Genomic DNA, 22,343 nt, shown 5'->3' on the forward strand with positions numbered 1-22,343 from the left:
CACACACACACACACACACACACACACACACACCTTGCTGGAGGGGGAACATCCACATTTAATCAGGCTTTCCAAATGTAGCAGTAAACATTAAAAACAGACTTTATTCTGGAGCTGCCTTAACTGTAAACAGGAGATATTTCAAGGTAATTCCTCTCTGCTCCTCTTTACTCAGCTCACACACATGCAGGCAACACCTTTGCAATTCTCTGGCCCTCTGTACAACCTTTAAATAGATCATAAGACTGTAAGAAAAAAAAACAAATTTAAAAATCCCACCAAGCATTTTATTGCTGGCTCCCTCTTCCATTTAATTGTATCTGTTGCTGTTTTTGATAAAATGTTATGTATTCTGGATTGTATCCAGCCAAGTCATATGCAAAAGTAAATCCACTGAAATGAATGGCTTGTGTATAACATTAGCCATACTCAGACTAGACCTATTGAAATGGATAGACACGGCTAACTTTGGCCTATTAATTTCAGTGCGCTTCCTTTGAGTAGAACTTAGGTGACTACAACCAATGGGTTCAAATTAGTCAAGTTTATTTCTTCCATGGTCTACTCTGAGTATGACTTGTTTGGATGCAATCCAGAATATGTAGCATATAATTAAAGCATACATTAATTCAGTCCATTAATTTCAATGGAACTACTTTGGGAAGAACTTAATTTGATAGAACCAAAAGGGTTCAAGTTAGTCAAGTCCATTACTTCAGCAAATCTGTTCTAAGTTCAAAAAAGTCTGGGATGAGGAGCCAGCAATGCAATCCAATAAAATGCTTCATCCATTAAGTCTTCAGGGTCTACTACTCAGCTATTCCGCTCATATGGTGGAAAAGCACATGTCTCCCCAAAGCTCACAAGCCTTCTTGCATCAGGGGCTGCTGAGAGGCTCTTGCCTCTGATCCTGGTCCTGAAATACAGCCATCATGATAAGAATGAGGGCATTTGTCAACTTTGGCTTCTCTCCGTTTCTGATTTTTGCAATCTTCAGTTCTCCACATTTCCCCACCCACTTGCTATTTTTAAAAGTCTCCATGAAAACTCACCAGCACCTTTGTGTGAATTTCTCCCAATATACATGTCAGGCAACATCATCATCATCATTTATTATTATTATTATTATTGTCTGTTAGTTTGCTGCTTTCAATGCCACCTTCAACTCCGCTGTTTCACTTTGTCTCATGATACGATCATAGGACCCCTTATTGGGTGGGGTAGGACAGGTGGACAGAGACGTGTGTGTGTGTGTGTGTGTGTGTGTGTGTGTGTGTGTGTAAAGTGTGCATATATTAGTGAAAACAACATATAGAAATACATTATATTAGGATAAATGACATTGCAAAAATGTGTCTACTTGGCAAAATTGTGTACAAAATATGTCTATTAGGAGAATTTCACTCTAAAATACTGAATTTTCATGAGAATTTTTTAAAATTGCAAACTTATGAGAAAATGCGGAGAATGAAAAATTAGAGGCTCAGAGAAACCAAGATTGATTAATTCACCCAATCCTGGGTTGCATTCAGCCAAGTCCTACTTAGAGTAGACCCACTGAGATACATGAACCTAAGTCAGTCGTGTCTACTCACTTCAGTGGTCTACTCTGAGTGGAATTTGCATTGAATACTATCCCCTAAGTCCAATACATCTGAAGGGCCCCACATTGGCTACCCCTGCACTAGGTCACTTGGATATACAGGCTTTACATCCTCATATCCATTACCGAGCCCTCCACACATTCAAACCAGATTGTCTTTGAAGACTACAGCAGAGGAGGAAACTGAAACGCCGATCAATTAGTCAGCATAATTAAGAGATTAATGGACTGATTGCAGATCAAACAAAACCCAAAGCGCTTTTTAATCAGATGTGGCCACCTGGAGCCTCCCACTTGCATCATCAAGCAGCTCCTGCAGCTCCAATCCTGTTTCCTCTCTGTTACTTAACAAGAAGCGTTTGGGAGGTTACATTTCTGGGGCTGCTTCTGCAAGCTGGGAGTACAGGCTAGAGGATATGGAAGATAGCATGTGTTTGTTTGTTTATTGAATTTATATCCCACCCTTCCTCCTGAAGGAGCCCTGGGCTGCAGTGTAGACTAATGAAGTTAATGGACACATCTAACTTAGGTTCATCAGTAGGCAGAGGAGATGAAATGCAATAAGAAGTGCTTCTTTGTGTCCTCATTAATTAATCAAATTTATATCCCACCCATCCAAAGGAGCCCAGGATGCAAGCATATCAGTGATAAAACAATTCAATAATAACATATAAAAGCATCTTTTAAAAATGCTTTTAAAGGCTGGCCCAAAAGCTTTTTGCTGCTTTGGGCAAAGTCAATTTTATCCCCTCTGGATGGGGGAGAAGTTTGATTTTGTTTGCATTTTAATTAGAAATGATCCAATTCACCGTTCTTGAACCAAAACCCAGACCAAAACACAATTATCCTTAAAATTCACACTTTCCTGAAATTTGTGATTCAGTTTCGCCAGTCAAACAATGTGTACAAACATGCACTGTGTTCAGGGAAAGTGTGCATAAAAATGCATATATGTTTTTGAAAGAAATGTACAAAAATTCATTATATTAGGGAAAAGTGATTGTAGAAATGTGTATATTAGTCAAAACTGCATACAAAAATGTGTGTATTCGGGGAAATTTACACTAAAATGCTGAGAATTTTTCATGGGCATTCTTTAAAAAATGGCAATTTGCTGCAGAAACATGAACCAAATATAAGATTGGGGGGGGGATGAGACACTGAAACTGACAGATTGATTCACCTCTAGACCCGTACATTACATATATGCACAGCCACCTTTGTGTGTCTTATCATATTACTTCCAACATACCTGTATACTGACCTATTTTTCCCATGCTTGAGAGCCTGAGACCCCACCCCCCATCACTATGACCATGCCTAGTTCCTTTGTGGAAGGCCAGACTCCACTTATTTAACTGCTGCCTGGGATAAAGCAGAAACTCACAGCCACCCTACAACAGATTATCTAAATTCAAAAATATACCATGGCAGCTGCAGGGTGGGAAATGGCAGGCTGTGCCCTGGACTGTATGCTGCTTAGATGTCCTTGCATATACATGCATATGCATGAAAACTAGAACCATTCAGTTGGGGCCTTACAGGCAATCTAATCCAACCTTCTGCAAGCAGTCCAGCGCATCCCCCAAAAAGCAGTTCCCCAGTCTCTGCCTGAAGCTCCCATCACACCTCTAGGTCAGGCATAGGCAAACTAGGCCTTCCAGATGCTTTGGGACTACAAATCCCATCATCCCTGACCACTGGTCCTGTTAGCTAGGGATGATGGGAGTTGTAGTCCCAAAACATCTGGAGGGCCGAGTTTGCCTATGCCTGCTCTAGGTAACTGTATGGGCTTCTCTTTTTGCCATGCTTGTATTTAGGCCTGTTTCATGCACTTGAAGTGTTGCTGAACTTTTGTTTTATTTGCTTTTACATGTTTTTATATTGCTGCTTTATTAGTTTGTATTTTTGTTTTAGCAATCTCCTTTGTTTTTGATATTGTATACCGCTTAGAGATTTTAAAAATAAGTAGTTCATCAATGCTTTCGAATAAATAAATGGTTCCACTGCCTAACTGCCCAGCTAATGAGACATTGCTCCTAGGCTGCATATGTACCATATGTTTAAAGTACATCCACCCACCCCTGAAATAATAGTGGGAATGGTAGTTTACTCATCACAGAGCTGCCTTTCTCAGCACCCTTAGCAAACTACAGTTCCCATGATTTGCTGGGCAAGGGCATGAAATATGCTTTAGATGCATGGCATAAACACAGCTGAGAAATATAACCAATGGAGAACTCTAGCAGCTCCACACTAGCACACTTTGTTGACAGGGTGAGGCTGTTGTTGCCTCCCCAAAGCCATGTGCTAATGCCAGTTGCAAAATTTCAGTCAGTGGAAGAAGAAAAACCCTCTTTTGGCACATGAAGGTATTGGCACAAAGCTGGGTTGCCCACAAGCTTAAACTAACAGAAACTCATCCGATTAGAACAGGCAAGTCCAACATAACAGCAGCTCATCCGCCTATCACAGAGATCTTTAATTTCTGTCCTGTGATGAAATGTAAAAGAGGAGTAGGGGATGATTCACAGTTGAATTTGGGCCTGCATTAACAATTCTGCTAAGGAGATGGGCATGGTGTCCAAAGGCAGGTCACTGCTTATTGGTTTCTAGGGGACTGCTGAGTACCTCCTGGTTCCTAGGAATTTACAAATAAGCCAGGACCAGATGGGCTTTGGTCAGATCTTGCTAGGGTGCTGCTTACATTTCTAACCAAAACGGCATTCTGTCCTGAGAGTGGGAAGTGTTTCAACAGGAGAGAGTCAAAGGAGCCAGGAGTTCTGCTGGAGACTCCTTGAACAGCCCTGACAAAGTATCCAAGAACCTCTCTTGTTAGCGAAATTTCCCATGGGAACTCATTGTTAGACGATCTCCCTTAAATCTTTTGAACAGAGCAAAGGCAGATTCACAGCCCCCCCTAGCTAAAGGTGACAATTTCCAAAAAGAGGCGTGTGTGGAGGGAGGCTCAGTAGAAATAGCCAGGTGGCTACCACACTGCCCACCTCACAGCATCTGCCACCTGAAGCAATAGCCTCACTCTGCCTGATGGTGGGCCGACTGCCCTGCATAAGGTCCTTTCCAACCCATTTTATTTCTGCAGTTTGCAGACAGGGTTCCATCACAAAACTATGTCCCCTGTGATTAGCTGCTTCTCACATCACCATCAGCAGAAGCAGCTTGCCAGGTAGGAAGGAGCCACTATGGTAGCTGCTGCTGCTTCTTACCAGGGAGGAACAAGACAGTTGGGGAGGTTGGTGCAGTGTAAACGTACCAGCAGGAGCATTGGATTTGTTCCTCCAGTGTGGTTGCACCGCATCAACCTCTTTGCTGCTGCATCACCCCTCTCCCTCCCAGTGAGCAACAGTGACCCACCTGCTGGGAAGCTTCACCTCACCTGCTGAGCCACTTCTGACTATCCGTACAGTGTAGCAGTGCGCAAGGCATGATTTCCCTTGATCATGTCTGTGCGTCCCATGCCAGCAGAGTTCCATCAGCGATGCGGACACTGGTCTCAGAAGGGTTTCACAATGAGAGCCACTTTTATATGTTACCCATGCAAAGCAGCCACAGCAAGTGTGGTGCCACAGTGGCAATCCGACACAACGTGGATACCTCAAAGAGGCAAAAGGTCTTATGCGCCCGCAAGCATTAGCTTGAGAACTGTCGCCCGGCCACACGCTTCCCCTTCCAAGGAAAGACAACAAACTTACTTCTTGGCTCCCGGGGTCCATCAACAGTCACTTTAATGGCACGGTGATAGGTAGCGACCTGGGTGGGGTTTGTGAAGACTGTAATTGTCAATGTGAAGCTTTTTCCTAAAGACCAAGGGAGGAAAAAACAGAAGAGAAAGCACACATGAGTCCAGGGTGCAAGTGTATGGGATCCAGGATATAATGGAAGGGTGCAGAGCATGGGCACCCTCAGGGGTTTTACCTGGGGTGGGGGGAGTAGAATACTGGAAGGGGTGGGAAAGGTTAATCTCTCACTAATTTGAGAAGAATAACGCCTATACATTTTTGCCTCATATCTCAGGTGCTTCAAATGCTAGAAACTTACTCCTTTTTTTAGAAATGAAAGCTGGGGATCTTTGGATCATGATTCACCCAGGAGGAGAGCAACAGCCTCCCTTGCTTCTACCATATGTATCCGTGGTAGATGGGCAGCCATGTTGAAAGCAAGGCCTGGCTTAAATTTAAGCAAGGGCTTACTAAGGCTGCTTTCCTTTGCTACTACTGTTTGAACAAACCCCCTTGCTGTCAGGACCTGAGGCTGCAGAAACAGCTAGAGGGGATAAAATTAACAATCTATTATATTAAGTCACTTGGCAGTAAGGTGAAAAAATTAGCAACTGGTCTCATAGTATACATAATAATAATAATAATAATAATAATAATAATAATAATAATAATAATAATAATAGAATTTATACACCACCCTATATCCAGAGGTCTCAGGGCAATTCACAGAATAAATCAAAATATAAAACCACAAAACACATAATCAAAATAAAAACAACAACCTAATAACACTCCCAACCCCCCACATTTTAAAAGGGCATAAGATGTCATATCACAGCGCACAGCATCTAAACACTACTAACACTGATCTATGCTTTCAGAAAAGTCACAAGATGCAGCCTTCTTTATCCTGTACCACTTCAAAGTTTAGCTGGGGGGGGGGGAGGCAGGAGTGACTGCTGGATTGAATCATCATCAGTATCAAGAACTTCCTCCCAGCAAAAAGTCAGCATTGTGAGGGCTTTAGTCTAGTTTTCTATCAAATGTGCTACATTTCTGTATGCAGGACTTTGTGCCCAGGTGTGTGTGTTTGGAGGAAGAAGCATTCAGCCCCCTGGCTTCCCACCTGAACTCTGGATTGGCATAATCCTAGGGGGGCTGGATCTTGAATTTTGTTTGCTTATTTATTTAAAATAAAGGTACGGGAGTAAAGGAGCAAACACAGCCATCCTTCATACTTTTGTTTACTGTAATATAGTAGTTCTGAGCAGCCCAAATCTAGAAACAAATAAAAACACTCAGGAGCACCTGTCAAGCCAAATAGCTAACATTTACTATAAATAACCACCCTATAAGGGATGCCAGTATTACTAAACTCATTCTACAGGTGAAGAAGTGAAAGCACAAGCACCCGCCTGTGCTTGTAGCTGAGGCAAGTTTTTAATGTTCTTGGCCAACATATGCTCCTAGCCACTACAAGTACACCACCTCTCTATCACGTGTGATGTGGGCATTGCTAGGGACAGTGATATGAATTCCAGGGGAGAGGCAGAGTTTGCCCTAACCTTTCCAAAATGTCAGGAATGTGGAACCTCTGACTCTCCAGAAACCTTTGAATTCCATCTCCCATCAGCTCCAGCCAGCAGGGCCAATGGTGAGGGATTGGAGTTGTAGCCCAACAAAATCTAGAAGGCCACAGACTAGCCACCATGGTGTGGACCTGGAGCTGTTCACTACCTCCTGAACAAGAAGCAGAACTCTGGATATATCATCTGTGAGAATCTGGATGGATACCAAAGATCTACTAAAACCTTGCTTTCAACCCACAAAACCACAGCTTCCTTTGTTGACTACATACAATCCATTGCCAGTTGGAGGTGCACTGATAGCATCGCCAGACTGGCTGGCTGGCTATGGATCATAGCTGAACAAAGGCAACTGATAACGGGCAGAGCTCCTGCCAGCATCTGTGACAGTTGGTGAAACATAACCCAGTTTCACCTTGGTGACCAGAATGAACCAGCAGGAACCTTGGTGATGGATATCTTCAGGGGACAACACCACTATGCCACTATGGTGATTAGGCCTTAATTTAGTCTGAGCCAGAGGTTGCCACAATTAGGCCTAGGTCTTGCCTTGAGTGCCAGAGCTCAGGTCAGAGCATGTGAAATAGGCCTGCCTCTGGAGCCCCGGTCAGGCATTCTGCTTGTGTGTAAAGCCTACAAATGAACTGGGAAGTGGGGACAGGTATGTGCCATTCCGCATCAGCATCCCTTCCCCCTCCAGTTGCCATGGGCAAGGCCACAGAGTCTCGCTATCAAGTGGGGTGGTGCTGTTATGCTAGCTTCCTAGCAGGTGAGTTGCTGCTGCTTACTAGAAGGGAGAAGGGAAGGGGCAAGCTGGCAGGGAGGTTGGTGCAGTGCAAATGCACTGATAGGAACGCCATATTGGATCTGCCTCCGCATTCGCACTCTGCAGACTGCCTCACCCTTTCCTGTAAGCAACAATGACCCAGTTGCCGGGAAGCGAGAGTGGCGGCTCCGCCCCACCCAGAGAGCTACGTCTGTCTCAGTGCAATCTAGAACATCAATAGAAAGGACCACAGCTCAGCGGGAGAGCATCTGTTTTCCAAGCTGAAGGAGGTCTTAGGTTCAGTCCTCGGCATCTCCAGAAAGGGCTGGGAGAAACTAGCTGAAGAGTGGTGGGGAAAGTGGCATGGGGCACGGAGCTGAGTACACTTCTCCTCACTTCCTTTGCTCACATGAGGAGTTTATGAACAAGGAGAACACCCAAACAAGAGTCAGGTGCATGGGTTTAGGTTGGGCAAATCTGTTAGTTTCGGTTTTTCTCAGCTTCTCGTTTTTAAATCTAAAATTCAGTTCTCCCACTTTTCACACAATTTTGAAAGAAGAGGGCCTCATTAAAATTTATCAGCATCTTCGTGCAAAATTCTCCTAGCGTACACACTTCTATGCAATTCTGTCACACACACAAAATTTTCCTTAGTGACATTTCTGTATGTCATTTTCACATGTATATGCATTTATATGCACATTTTACCCAAGTGTATGCACATTTGTACACATTACTAAATCTGGAGCCTCTGTTTTTAGGAATTAACTACTTTATTTTGTCTTGCTGTGGGCAGTCTGTCCCCACTTAGACTGAGTCACCTTCTTTAACTGGTTCTCCTCTGCCTTTATTACCAGTAACAGCTCATTGGGGACAGAAATGAGGCAGGTGTAAATATTTGTATTTGCACAATATCCTATTGAAGTTGCTTGCCTATAAATCAAGTCTGATGGGAAGAAGTTGTTTTATGGACTATTATACCAAGTGGTCCATAGTCCCTGAAGAAGGAAGTCAAATAAAATAATGATTTTATTGTTTATTGCTTATTCAGGCTGCAATTGTGTGCACACCAACGTGGAAGTAGGCCCCTTTGAGACCGACATGGCTTTCTTCTGAATACATAGAATCAGTGCTTTTTTTCTTAAAAAATGTTTAGGGGTACTCTCATTTTGACTCAAGAAAATCACCATTTTATAGTTGGAATTGGGAAAAATAAATACAGTACATGGGCAAAAGTGTATATTCGTAGTGTATTTTTGGTCTTTGCAGAAGCCGCCCAGAGTGGCTGGGGAAACCCAGCCAGATGGGTGGGGTACAAATAAATTATTGTTATTGTTGTTGTTGTTGTTGTTGTTATTATTATTATTATTATTATTATTATTATTATTACAAAGATTCACAAAATGCTTAGGGGTATGTGTACCCCTGTGTACTCCCCCCAGGAAAAAAACAACACTGCATAGAATTGCACTGTAAGACTTCCATCCCATTTACACATTTTAACTATGTGATCCCCTCACCCTGCCCATGTTCCTGTCTTAGTTTTTTACACCATTTTGGACAAGGGCGGCCATTTCTCTTTTGTGCTGCTGCATATATGTTGCCTCATGGTATTAGGCTGACAGTATTGTAGTGCAGCCTTTATATATTTGTACCCAGGGAATTATTGAGATCTGTAACTATTGAGAGTATATGTGAGTTTGGGTGAATGTGGGCAGGTTGTCTGAGGTACAAATGTGTTAGTGGATGTGGATATTAAATGAGTGCAAGTGTACTGCGTGAGTGAAATTCTATGTTTAGGAGTCTGTGTTTGTATTGTATTGTATTGCTTGTATTATTTATGGATTTTGCTCTTTTTCATTCTGTATTTAATCCTTTGTTATCTTTTCTGAGGAAAAGCCTAATATCAATACTTGAAAACAAATAAATAAAACATTTCAGCAACGCTGCATCTCCAGGCAAAGAGCAGCTCCACCTTCTCTGTGCATTAAGCTGTTAAAGGCACAATACTGAAGTGTTGGATATTTCCCCCATTGAAGGAGGGTGTTGCACACAGAAAAATAGCTCATCAAGGGAAATGTTAGGCTGAACCTGATAAGCTGGCATGCTAGATTTCTATGTACAAGGAGATTTCATGTTCATGTGTGTGAGCATTCAAACATGCATCCCCCGGGGAACACACATTTGTACACCCCCAATCTTACATGGTACAGTCCACACAAAAAGTTAGCACTTGATCCTGCTAATTACAAACACTGGCATTAACAACACAGTGGACAGCTGGTAAGCACATGTCAGGCAGCCTCTCTAGCTTCCTGTGCTTAGAGCAGATGTAGGGGACCTTAAGCCCAGGGCTTTTTTTCTGGAAAAAGAGGTGGTGGAACTTGATGAGCACCTACCCAAAGTTGCTGAGCTCTTTGTCCCCACCGCCACTTTTGGCAGCCACAATCATCACGCCAACACAATCGTCACAGCAACCTGATCATCATGCCACATAGCCCCAGGTACTGTGCCCCAACCTAATGGAGCTGCCAGAACGCGCCAAAGAGGTGCTGGAACTCCAGTGCCTTCCAGCTGAAAAAGAAGCCCTGCTTAAGCCCTCCAGATGTTCCTGAAATACAACTACCATCAGTCCTAGCAAGCCTGGCTAATGGCCAGGGAGAATGGGATTTGTAGTTCAGCAAAATCTGGAAGGCAAATGGTTGCCTACCCCTGATTTAGAAGAAATCACAACCAAGGATATCATGAGGTTTTCAGGAAGCACAGACTCCCAAAAAGGCTATAGAAGGAAAGCTACCAGATATTGGTGAAAGAAACTCACAAAAACTCATCCAACTCAAAAGTGAGAGTGAATGCAAACAAACAAACATACCCTGCACCTCATCCTTGAGAATTTCACCTATGTTTCCTCTGCCCTTCAATAATTTTCAAATGTAGGGGGGTTTCCTCGTTAATTGGTGGGAAATCATTGCAAAAAAACAACAACAACCCAAAAGGTAAAAGACATGTTCAGGACAGCACTATCCTGTTCAGAATTAGTCTACACTGTCAGAAACATGGACTTTTTATAGCATGCAGAACAGAGAGCCCAAAGGGGACATTTCATGCACTTGAAGACAAAAGACTTTTTGCTAACCAAGAGGCTTTAGACTCACGTCTCCTAGTTTGAAATCAAACTCCTCACAGGCTTCCCAAGGACTCCAGACTACTGTAATTTCTTATCCCAGACATGGAGACCTGAGTAGGGGGGTTCCTAATGAATTCAAGAGTCAAATTCGGATGGAGCTATGTACAGTTTGGAAATTTGTGTAAGGGGGATGGAAAAAAGGGGAGGGAGGGAGGAGACTTAAAGCAAATAATTGAGTACAGAAATGAAAGCTTAATTCATAAAAGCAAAACATTTTTCCATTCATCAACCTGCAAGCAGTTATGTGGGGGAGATTTTGAAAGAAAGCCTTGCCTGCCACTTAGGAAAGGAGCCAATGGGAAAGCGGAAATGCACGAAAGAATGTAAACTATTTGGGTTTCATAGAGAGCAACAAGTAAACAGTTATTACACGCAAATCATTCTTAAGATCACTTGGGCCTTAATGCCGAGAAGCCAAAAATCTCTTTGACGGTTTGCATGTATACATTCAAAAGACTGGAAGAAAGGCTGGCCAGCGGCCGACACGGTTATAGTGCGCCACTTCCTGTAGCAGCAGCAGCACAGGCTGAAACACACCATAAGATCAGCATCAGGGCTGTTCATGCAACATAACTTATGCAGCTACAGTGTGGCACTTTTTGCAGAAGAACAGGCACATGCTAAACACAATAAGATCAGCATTGCATTGGCCATGCAACAGATCTTTGCAGAATGAACATTGGGGTGGGGGCTTGGAATCCCAACTGCTGGCCTCACTCTGCCCTCCGTGCATTCTCTGCAGGGCCCAGGCATGTGTGCTTGTAAGTTGTACAGTGGGAGCAGGCAGAGCCTGTGGCCCTCCAGGTGTCGCCCAGTCAGTAGCCCTTCTCTCCACTTGTGATTCCCATACTGCCTCTGACAGTGGAGGCAGAACATAGCCATCATGGCCAGTAGCTGCTTCCAGTAGCCTTATCCTCCACGGATTTGCCTAGTCCTCTTTCAAAGCCATCTATATTGGTGGCCATCACTATCTCTTGTGGGAGCAAATTCCATATTTTAACAATGCGATGTGTGAAGAAGTTGTTTCTTTTGTCTGTCCTGAATGTTCCAACAGGAGGTTCTCTACCCATTTTTCTGGGAGGTGCTGGAGAAGATAATATGTATATTTCATTTTAAATGCCTCCAGCTTTAAACTGCCTCTGATCATGGATGTTCCATTCAGCTATCATGACTAACAAGTAGGTCCTGCAACAAATCATGGCATGTAGTCTGCTCCAGACTGGTCAGGGTCCCAGCCAGCTATCCCTTCATTCAATTCCTCATGAGTTTTCCATTCCGTCCCCACTGCCTCAAACAGCCAGTCAGCATTTTGTGCCCACTGAACATGCTCAGTCCTCAATGTGCAATTTGGAAGTGCCCCCCCTTTAGATTTGTTTCCCTCTCAAAATTTGTTGTACTTCTATAAAACTTGGGATCCCCCCGCAAGCCTGCTGAGGGATGAGACCTTTTTGATTACATACTGCTATTGGAAGACCGTTTTGTTCCAGCAGTCTTTCATTTTATGGGGTTGTTTGTTTTTTAATTTAACTGATAACCCAGTCTCTCTTTTAAAATTATTCTGTACTCTTTTTAGGACATTGTGTTTTTTTAAAAAAGTCATTGTAAGACAAGGGTTTCCAAAGATTTCCACCTCATGGACCATGTGAAAACAGCTGAAGGTTGGGTGAACCACTTAATGATTTTTCTGCCTGTTGCAGCCATTGCAATGGACTGCGCTAGACGCTGTATGACTTTTTAATTGCATTTTTATGGCTTCTTTTATTTCTTATAGAATAATTCCCATAGAATTCAGATTGTAACGCAATAAAATAGAATATGCAAGAAAAGAAACCATAAAAATGCAATTAAAAGTTAATATGAATATTTAATGGAATAGATGTGCTGTCTCCCATCTTAACCACAAATCCACAGACATGCCATGGGCCACCTGAATGAAGCTTCTGGACCACAGATAGTCCGCGAACCACAGTTTGGGAACTCCTGTTGTGAGGCACACTGTGTGGTATATTTACACAGGATGAAATGTTCTAATAAAGAAGCACAATATGTGTGGATAGTGTCGTGTGTGGATATCCTCCAAGAACTCAGCCACCTTTTAAAGCCACCTCTAAATTTGTTATCAACTCATTGATCTCCAGTCTCCTTACCTCGGCCGCTCCGTCCAACAAAGCGAAGGTCGTTAAACCTGGCCACTTGGTTTTTCATGACCGCAGAGGCATTCCGGAGCTCCGCTGAATAGTTCTCATCGTTACCGGCCATGACAGTAACCACAGTGCCATCAGGCACGTCTCCAAGGGCAACCACCTAGAAACCACCAGCAACAAGAAATGGTTGAGTTTAGAAACACAGGAGCATAGGAAGCTCCCCTAATGCTATTGGCTCATTACTCAGTACTGTGTCTGCTGATTGGTAGCAACTTTCCATGATTTTGTACATCCCTAACCTTGGGATGGGGACACGGGTGGCGCTGTGGGTTAAACCACAGAGCCTAGGACTTGCCAATCAGAAGGTTGGTGGTTCGAATCCCCATGAGGGGGTAAGCTCCCGTTGTTTGGACCCAGCTCCTGCCCACCTAGCAGTTCGAAAGAATGTCAAAGTGCAAGTAGATAAATAGGTACTACTTCGGCGAGAAGGTAAACAGTGTTTCCATGTGCTGCTCTGGTTTGCTAGAAGAGGCTTAGTCATGCTAGCCACATGACCCGGAAGCTGTACGCCGGCTCCCTCGGCCAATAAAGCGAGATGAGCAACTCCAGAGTCGGTCACAACTGGACCTAATGGTCAAGGGTCCCTTTACCTTTAACCTTGGGATGCTGCGGGTTGAACCCAGGACTTTCTGCATCCAAAGCAGATGCTGTACCGCAGAGCTAGAACTTTGCCCTTAAAATTCCTTGCCCTACCTCTGAGGGGCATTTCAAGACGCTTTGGCCCCTGAGACAAAAAAAAATCCATGGTATGCATGTATGATGCAGGCATCTGCAAAGATGTAGTAGTTAACATAGGGAATATACTTGACCAATGAATTTCTCTTCCACGGGTCTCAAGCTGCAATCCAGTGCACACGTCACTTGGGATGCTTGAGGAATTTGAGCTCTGTGAATCCTGGTATGCACTGGCCTGATCTATACCTCCCAAGCTAATGTGTGGATAGGAAATTTGTTGTCTACCAGTTTTTGTACTTCCTAAATGTTCTACATAGGAGGTATTCATCCATGCAAATATACATGTGTTTTTAGCTTTTAATCTGTTTCAGTTTAATGTTGGTTTTAATTGTACGTGCTATTTTTCTGTAAGTCTCTTTAAGCTACCTTTCGTATATAAAAAGTTGACTGATAAGTGCAATGTGTAATGATATATGAAAAATACATTTTGAAATGCATACTTTGGCTTCGGCTGGGGAGGGCGGGATATAAATATTATTACTGTATTATTATTATTATTATTATTATTATTATTATTATTATTATTATTAAGAAATGGGTATTTTTTGAGAAAATGTGCTTAGCAATGTGTATTTCCAGAGAAAATATATTTAAAGTTATATACTTAAAATAAAAATTTTCACACAGGGGTTTTTTTTAATGGATTAATGCGGAAATGGGCTAAAATGGGTTTATAAAAAAACAAATACAAAAGTGAAAGAGACTGGAAAAAGACTGGAATTTGGCAACTAGGAAGTAAATAAAATTGAACTCAGAGGGCTGTACTTTTGGGTAAAACATGCATACGATCATGTTACAAAAGAGCAGAGTCACTTCTGAATAAACCTTTAGAAACTGAAATAAGTGCTATTATTTTAGTATTTCTTGGACACTTGGAAAACAAGGCTGTAACATATATAGGTATACCCACATAAACAATAAATATTAAGGCATTTAAGTTCAATAACCTATTTCGCTATCACCTGGGCTGTTGACCAATTCCAGCATTTATTACTGAGCGGTTCAAAATGGAAACAAATTTGCATATTATCAAATCTTCACTGTTATTTTATTAAAATGTGGGATGAAGTAGAAGATAACTTGGGGGGGGCATGATCTAGTCAATTGATTTCAGTGGGAGAGAATGAAAAGTGTATTTAATTCTCCAGTGGAAATCAATGGTGCTTTAAAAGCATTTGACTTCATTCTGGATCATGTCCTTACAGTTTAAAATGCAAAAGCTATCGCTTCCTGTTAGAAGCAAAGGCCACTCTTGACAACGTCGCTCTTCATTCCCTAGCAGAGTAACATAAAAGGGCCAAAATAGGCTCAAAATAGTAAGCTGAACTCGTAATTTGTGGACAGGCCAAATGAATTTAACCATGTCTAAGTTAATTAAGGAAGGATCTGGTCCAGCCAAAATTAAGCTCCGTCAATTACAATGGGAGAGGTAAAAATGTCTCCTCATCACCACCACCCTTGCAATCCATGGGGCTTAAACAGTGTAATCCTAGGTGATGTACAGATTTAATAAAATAAAAGGCTTAACTCAGAATGAAATCCCACTGTGCTTGATGGGGCTTACTGCCAAACAAGGATGCACAGGAGTGCAGTCTAAAAGTCTTGGACTGAATAAAGACCAACTTAGCAGCGATTGTTAAACTTTGGAGGAGGGGCTGTAGCTTTGTATGCAGAAGGTCCCTGGTTCAAACCCCAGCACCTCCTGGAAAGTTTGGGAGAGACCCCTGTCTGAAAACCTGGAACACCTCTGCCAATCAGTGCAGATAACACTGAGCTAGACAGGACTGATGATCTGGCAAAGCCAATTGTTATAAATTATTATTAATCTTTTATCAGACCATTAATATAATAGCATTTCACAAAGCTTCGTAAATGTAAGCCCCAAGGAGCTTCCTGTCTTAATTTTAGCCACATAGGAAACATAGGACTTTGTTTTGACCACAGTTAGGTAACAATAATCAACACTTAGATCAATGGAAAAGAAGAGAGTTTGACTTGTGCCTGGGATCCATGGCCTGAAATTTTGGGACGAGGGAGTCTGCCTAGTGATTTTGAATTATCCCAGTGCTCTGGCACACATCATTGGCCAGAATATCAGAAGGTGGGAGCAAGTTTCTTTCTTAATGAGCCACAGACTGGGTAGAATACTCCCTGCATGTTTCCCCTTGTAACTCTAACAGTAAAAGGGAATAGAAACATATTTTTAAATGAAAGGTTATGCAGGACAGGGACATTGTTACAGAGGGGCCCAGGGCTGCCAACTCATTGTCACTGGGTTCTGGGTGTCCTGCTCCTCCAATCTCCTTTTCTTATAGGGTGGCTGCAAAGCACAGTGCTGTTGAGACCTCAGTCACTCAGGACCTCAGTTTACCCAGAGGCAAAATTGTTGCATCAACCTGTGCCCCCCTGAGCCTATTATGTTCCTAGCAACGTCTGTGGTGTGGGAGAAGGAGGGGGAGCATACAGCAGATCTGGCAGGTCATAGGACTCCTTTTACTATGGCCCTGATACTGCCCAAAATGTAGACTTTTTAAAAACCATTTTAATTGGGGGTTTTTAACAAATACAAATACAATAACCATATGCTACTCTTCTTTTACTGTCCCTATGGATTTATTCCTAACAGATCAAAAGAACTACCAGTGTCGTTGCTTTTAAATATAAAGAGGGAATTATTTTAGGATGAAATCCTTAGGTGGATTTCTAAGGGAATAGAAAAGGGGGTGTGTGGTGTGGTTTTTTTTACCCTGGGGGTTTGGGTTATGTGTTGCAAGAGGTTCTGGGTTTTGTGTTTTTTGTTTTTTGTTAAAGAGAATGATTTTGCACTTAGGGGTTCACTACTTTTGACTTGTGGAGTGGAAGAAGGGAAATGTCTTTTATTCTTTTAAACATTGGCATTTTAAGCTTTTAAGGCTGCAACCCTCTGTTGCCTTACTTATTGGTGGCTAAGTTCCATTAAACTCAAAAGGACTTTCTTCCGAACAAACACAGAGGATAGGATTGCACCTTCCTGCCTCATCAGAAGCAGGGTTTCCATTTGTGCCAGGACCCGGCCTCTTAGCTGTCTTGAAAGCATTCCTAAACATGTACAGAGTCCATTTCCTCTACAACCCAGAATAGTGTCTGAAACAAAAATCGATTGGGGGAAGAGCTTCTAGACCAGAAGGCGATGCATTCAGGCAGAGTTGAATCCCTGGATAACTTTACAGAGATTAATCACAGATGAGAAGGGTATTATTATTATTATTATTATTATTATTATTATTATTCAGAAACGTTAAACCAGAGGAGACTAGTGCATTCCTCCTCTCTATAACGTAAGGATCGTTCTCTGGAAGAAGGGTGGGACGGCTCCGTAAACAGCACTGGAGGTGTGTATGTGAAACGCAAAACACCAGCGAAAAGTTCCTCCGCGCCTATTTTGAACCTTAGGTTCCCCAACGCGCGCTTTGGGGTTTTGCTACAGTTGTAATTGGGCAGAGTCCGGCCGGAGGCTATTTTGTACTAACACCTGTTTGGCAAAGAACCTAGCTAATCTGCGGGGAAGGAACGTCTCAATCCTGTTATTAATTATTAATTTATTATTATTATTATTATTATTATTATTATTATTATTATTATTATTATTATTAAAAAAAACACCCACTCAATAAACAACATGAAAGGTCTCCGACCTGGCGCCTGAGGAAGCGCTCTGCTTAACTCGGAAACGCGCAGCCTTGCCATTTTTCTTTCCTTTTTTTGCCAGTGTTGGTTGTTGACCCTGCTGACGAATCCGACCGCAGCGAAGCGCTTTGAAATCCCAACTAGATCAGCTGGGCATCTCAAAGGGCTTCAGTGTAGGCTGGGTTATATGCGCCATCAGTTCATCTGCACTATGCACCACTGAATCTGGTTTTAACAGACACGGTAGTTTGCTTTCATCTTACTTAAGGGGGAAAGGGGCGGTGTTTATTTTTTGAACTGGGTAAACTTCAGAACATTGTGGCAAGCTCGGCTGCGGCCGCATCCTGCGCACCTTTACTCAGAAGTACTGCAACCCGCCTTGAGTGCACTGGGGCTTACTCCCGAGTACGTGTGCATAGGATCTTGGCCTTTGCTTTCCTGAAAAGAGCCATCCAATGCCTCATCGGCGTTTCAGAGCTTCTACGGATCCAAACTTCAGGATAAATAGCATGGGCGCGAGTAGCGGGGCGGGGGGGGGGGCGGGGGGAGCAGGGATGGACAGCTGTCCCCCTAGATCAAGTAAAACAATAGAAATACTTAACTGACCAATCACGACGGTTCTGCCCCCCCCCAAGCAAAAGTCCCGCCCCCCTCCTGACAAAAATCCTGGCTACGCACATGAGAAACGGCTAATACAGCCACAACTCCCCCCCCCATGGGGGGGGATGAAAACGAAAATTTTATAAAGGGGGTTGGAGGCTTTTCAAAAGGTATCAGTGGGTTACAGAGCTAACATTGGACCTGCTCGCAGTACAGCTGTTGAAACTGAATGGGCACGACCAACTTAGGTCCATTAATTTCAATGGGTCTACTCTGAATAGCATTTAGTTGGAAACGAGTCATCCTGTTTTGCTCGGCTCCCCCCCCCCCCCCGCGCAGATGACGAGATTTCAGAATACGGTTCCTGTGTGTCCTCCTCCCTTCGTGCGTCGGTGGCAGGGAGAAAATGATAATTATATCCCTTTTAATTAAGCGATGCTGCAATAGAGATAATTTCACTTAAAGTGTTTTTCTTTTTGGGCATTTAATCATCGATGTCGCCCTTTTTGTTCGAGAGAGCCTCCTGCCTCTGGTTTCGGAAGAGGAGGGGTGTGAATCGGAAACAACCCCATTCATTTTAACAAGAGTACACCCAAGGAGAGGCGGGGGGCGGGCGGGTGTCCCTCCAGAAACCAGTTTCTTCTATCTGGGTGGAACCCGGCCTTTGGATGGCGTATCCTCGGAGCAAACAAAATCGTGGAGGTCAAGCCTGTGCCCGCTTACTCAAAAGTAACTGCCATTCGAGTCAACGGGCCTTACTCCCATGAAAGCCGGGGAAAGGGTTGCAGCCCGGTTCGAAGAGGAGGATTTACTCAGAAGCAAAGTCTCACACGTTGAATGACAGGCCCCTCTTGGAAAATAAAATTAAATGCTTCCAAACAAGCGGAGGTTTTCCACCGCCACCGCCCCCCTTCTTCTGAAAATGAGATCAAATAAGACAGACAACGCCCTTTCCTCCAGTGCATTCCTCATCCACGTGGAGATCCGTTTTCCCAAAACTGAAAAAATGGGAACAGTTGACAGCCTCAGAAGAGAATCCTGGAGCACAGACATCTCACGTTTCTTTTAACTGCAATATGCAGTATTTCAAATAATTTACTTGCACCGTGAATTCACACGACGGCCTCCATTATATGGGACTAATAATTTAGCCTGCAAAGGATGCCAAGCAAATCTCTCGCCTTTCCACGGCCACTGCGCGCGGGCAGAGCAGGGTTCGAGGGTTTGCTTTCAGTTTTATTTCTTTGTCGATGTTTCTTTTTAAAAAAATAATAACAACAAGAACACGCGGAGGTTGCCCCGATTCGACGTAGTTTCCCTGGGAAATTCATGTCCGCTCGGTGCGAATGGGTTAAAATCTTGGGTAAGGTCAGGCTAACCGAGAATCTGCAAAGTTGCAGCTCAGTCTTAGGTCCACAGAAATGAACTTCCGCTGTGATCCCCCATGTTATAAGCCTGTGCAGAGGAACGCTGCCTCCTATGCTCCGATGAATAATTTGGGGAAAGGGAACCCACTGAATTCAATGGGGCGCTCTCCCAACCCCCAGGCGCCCAGAGCTTTAAAAGTTCTCTTCTTAACTCCTCCAGCATTCCGATTTCCATCCTACAGTTTAGTGCTGAAACATGTGCAGAGATCTACTGTACTTTCATTTCGACCGGGTTTTCCTTTCTTTGTCTGATCACAAATCCACAATCGGAGGAGACGTTAAATTGTTGTGGTTTGTTAATTTCCTTAAGCGATGACAGATATCTTACTAACGCGCCTCTCATTTGCGTGCGCGCTCTTCTTTTAAACAAAATCTATTTCTCTCCTTTGCTTCTTTCTGCCGTTCACGCTTCTCTGCAATTCCCAGCCTCTCCCCCTCCTCGTTGTCACCCTTGCCCCCAAACACGTTGTCAAAATTTAGCCAAACAGGAACACTTTTCAGGTTCTCAGTGCCTCCGGATAATACTAATAAGGGGATAGCGCACTGTCGAAGCATTGCTTTCCATGGGGGCGGGTAGTGCATCAGCAAGCCCCGAACAACACGGGCTTACTCGAAAGTTAAAGGCCGCGGAGTTATGGTCCTTGGGCAAGAATCCACGGTGCCTGCCGACTTGGGGGTGTCAGCGTCGCTGCAGGTAACCTGGCACGCGCCTGAGACCCAGCGCGAGCAAGGTCCGGTTAAGGACCAACTCGCCGTGGGTTCAGGATCCCAACCTTCGGCAGGTGCTGAAATCTCTACCACTCTGGGCATGGGCATGACTGCGCAGAAGGAGCTCCCAGTGGGTGCAGTGGGGCTTATTCCCGGGAAATGGGGCTGCAGCCTAGAAGAGTTTCGCTTGCGGCTGGATTTGGAGGCTGTGCAAAATCTTGGGGGGAGCGAGAGAGAGGGTGCGCGCTTGGCTGCATGCATCCCTTATATTTGAAGCACACACACACACAGAGTGAGAGAGAGGAATCCTAGCAACTGTAGTTTCTTAAGAGTGCTAGGAAATGTAGCTCTGTGAGTGGTAAACTACAGTTCTCAGAATCCTTTTCGGGGTACTTTACTTGTATAGTGAGTATGCAGCTAATGTCTGGAATATCTGGGGTACTGTTGGACTACAAATCCCATCGTTCCCGACCATTGACTATGTTGGCTACAGCTGATGGGAGCTGTAGTCCACCAACATCTGGAAGCCACCGCATTGTCTGCTCCCGCAGTACGTGGTTAAACCATGCAATTTGCTGGCGATGGTTACCGCTTTAGATGTACGTGACACAGTGAGGAAGGGGAAAGATCTCTCTGTGGCCATCAGGTAGGACAACTACCTAGAACTTCCGCGCTACAGCTGGACCATGTTACTCTGCACACCATTTGCACTGATGTAAATAATAACCACAATTCATCTGACAACCCACCAGGAATTCAATTACTTGAAAGTATTGAGGTTAGTTTTGCTAAACTTTTATAAACGCCCGTGTAAAAGGATCTTGTAGTATAATCATCATAATCATCATCATCATCCCATACATCTAGCTGGGCATAAACCTGAAAACAAAAAGAAAAGAAGACAGAAAAGGATCTAGACCTCAGGCGATCGAGGCCTTGGCAATGGAGTTGAGATCCAGCGGAGGCTTACTGGGAAATAAACGCCCCTAGAACAAAACGTACAAGCTCAATGGCAGATCAAAAAAGAGTGGTGATTTTTGTAACCCTTTGAGAGGCAAGGGATTAAATTAAGAAAGAATTAAAATAGCTGTGGCGAGATCAGCAGCGGAGCAAACGCTTATTAAGAAAGATAAGAGGAAGGGGAAAGGGAAACAGGATTGATCAGATACCGTTGGGTTGCTCTGCTTTTTCCTTGAAGATTACATCTTCCTCCTCCTTTGTTTTTTTGTTTTTTAAACCCCAGTTAGTTAATTAGCCTAAACTCCTTTTAAACTTCAAAGTTTCCTGATCGTCGCTACTAACTGAAGGGAACAATCAGAGAAGAGGCTGGGAGCCTGGGGGCAAAACAACGCTGAGGAAATGTTGCTTTTTAAAAATTAAAAATAAGCGCATCACTCAAAGTCCCAGGAGGGGGGGGGGGTGCGCACAATGTAGGCCAGCTTCATTACTGGGTGGAATGAAAAGCTGGGACACAGAAAGAGGTTTAGGCAGCGGGGTGTGTGATCCTGGGACCCACCAAGCTGGAAGCAGTGAGTCTTCCAAAGGGACGAAGAGGCCCCTGTGGTTTTCAGGGCTCCTGTCCAGAAACCTGCTAAGCCCCGAGCAGGCTCCAAGGGGGCTTATACACCGGGGGGCACCGACAAGTTTGCTGACGAGCAAGAACCCAGCATGACTTGCTCCCTAGTAAAAGAGGGCTTAGGAGACAAGCAGCCTTTAAACCACATCGGATCCGTTTCAACGATGATTCACGCTGGCGCCTTCCAAGTACGCGGGGGCTTTGCAGCTGAGCAGGTCTTTGCCCCAGGAGAACACAACCCCGAAAAGCAGACATAAGGAGGAAGGGGCAGAGGGATTTGAACCCTGGTTTTTTATAACTATGCAGGCAGGCACCGTGAAGGAGGAGAGTGCCCACCCGTTTAAAATACTCCATACACCCTTAAGGCAAAGGAGTCAAAAGTATGTTAAGGAGATACCTAAAGTCATTATTAACCTGCAATTTGCTCAGAAGCTGTGCCGCTGATTTCGATTAAATTTAGTTCCAAATACCTCGGGTGTGCTTGGGACGTGATGCCAGGCAAAATATTGCGTTGTGCGCGCGCATGCACATAATAACTCTTCTAA

The 22,343-nt window shown here is 43.8% G+C and overlaps 1 protein-coding gene across 1 annotated transcript in view; it reads right to left on the reverse strand.

Moving 5' to 3' along the window:
- RUNX3 (RUNX family transcription factor 3) overlaps window positions 1–22,343 on the reverse strand; it is a 137,741-nt gene that overhangs the window by 46,553 nt on the left and 68,845 nt on the right. Inside the window, exons 6-7 of the mRNA XM_083511985.1 lie at window positions 13,030–13,186; window positions 5,317–5,421 (exon numbers count right to left, since the gene is read on the reverse strand). Of these exons, the coding sequence (XP_083368111.1) occupies window positions 5,317–5,421; window positions 13,030–13,186 (262 nt within the window). The remainder of the gene's footprint in view (window positions 1–5,316; window positions 5,422–13,029; window positions 13,187–22,343) is intronic.

This window comes from Podarcis liolepis (genome assembly GCF_965112155.1).
Source record: "Podarcis liolepis genome assembly, chromosome: 7".
In the NCBI taxonomy this organism is placed as follows: domain Eukaryota; kingdom Metazoa; phylum Chordata; class Lepidosauria; order Squamata; family Lacertidae; genus Podarcis; species Podarcis liolepis.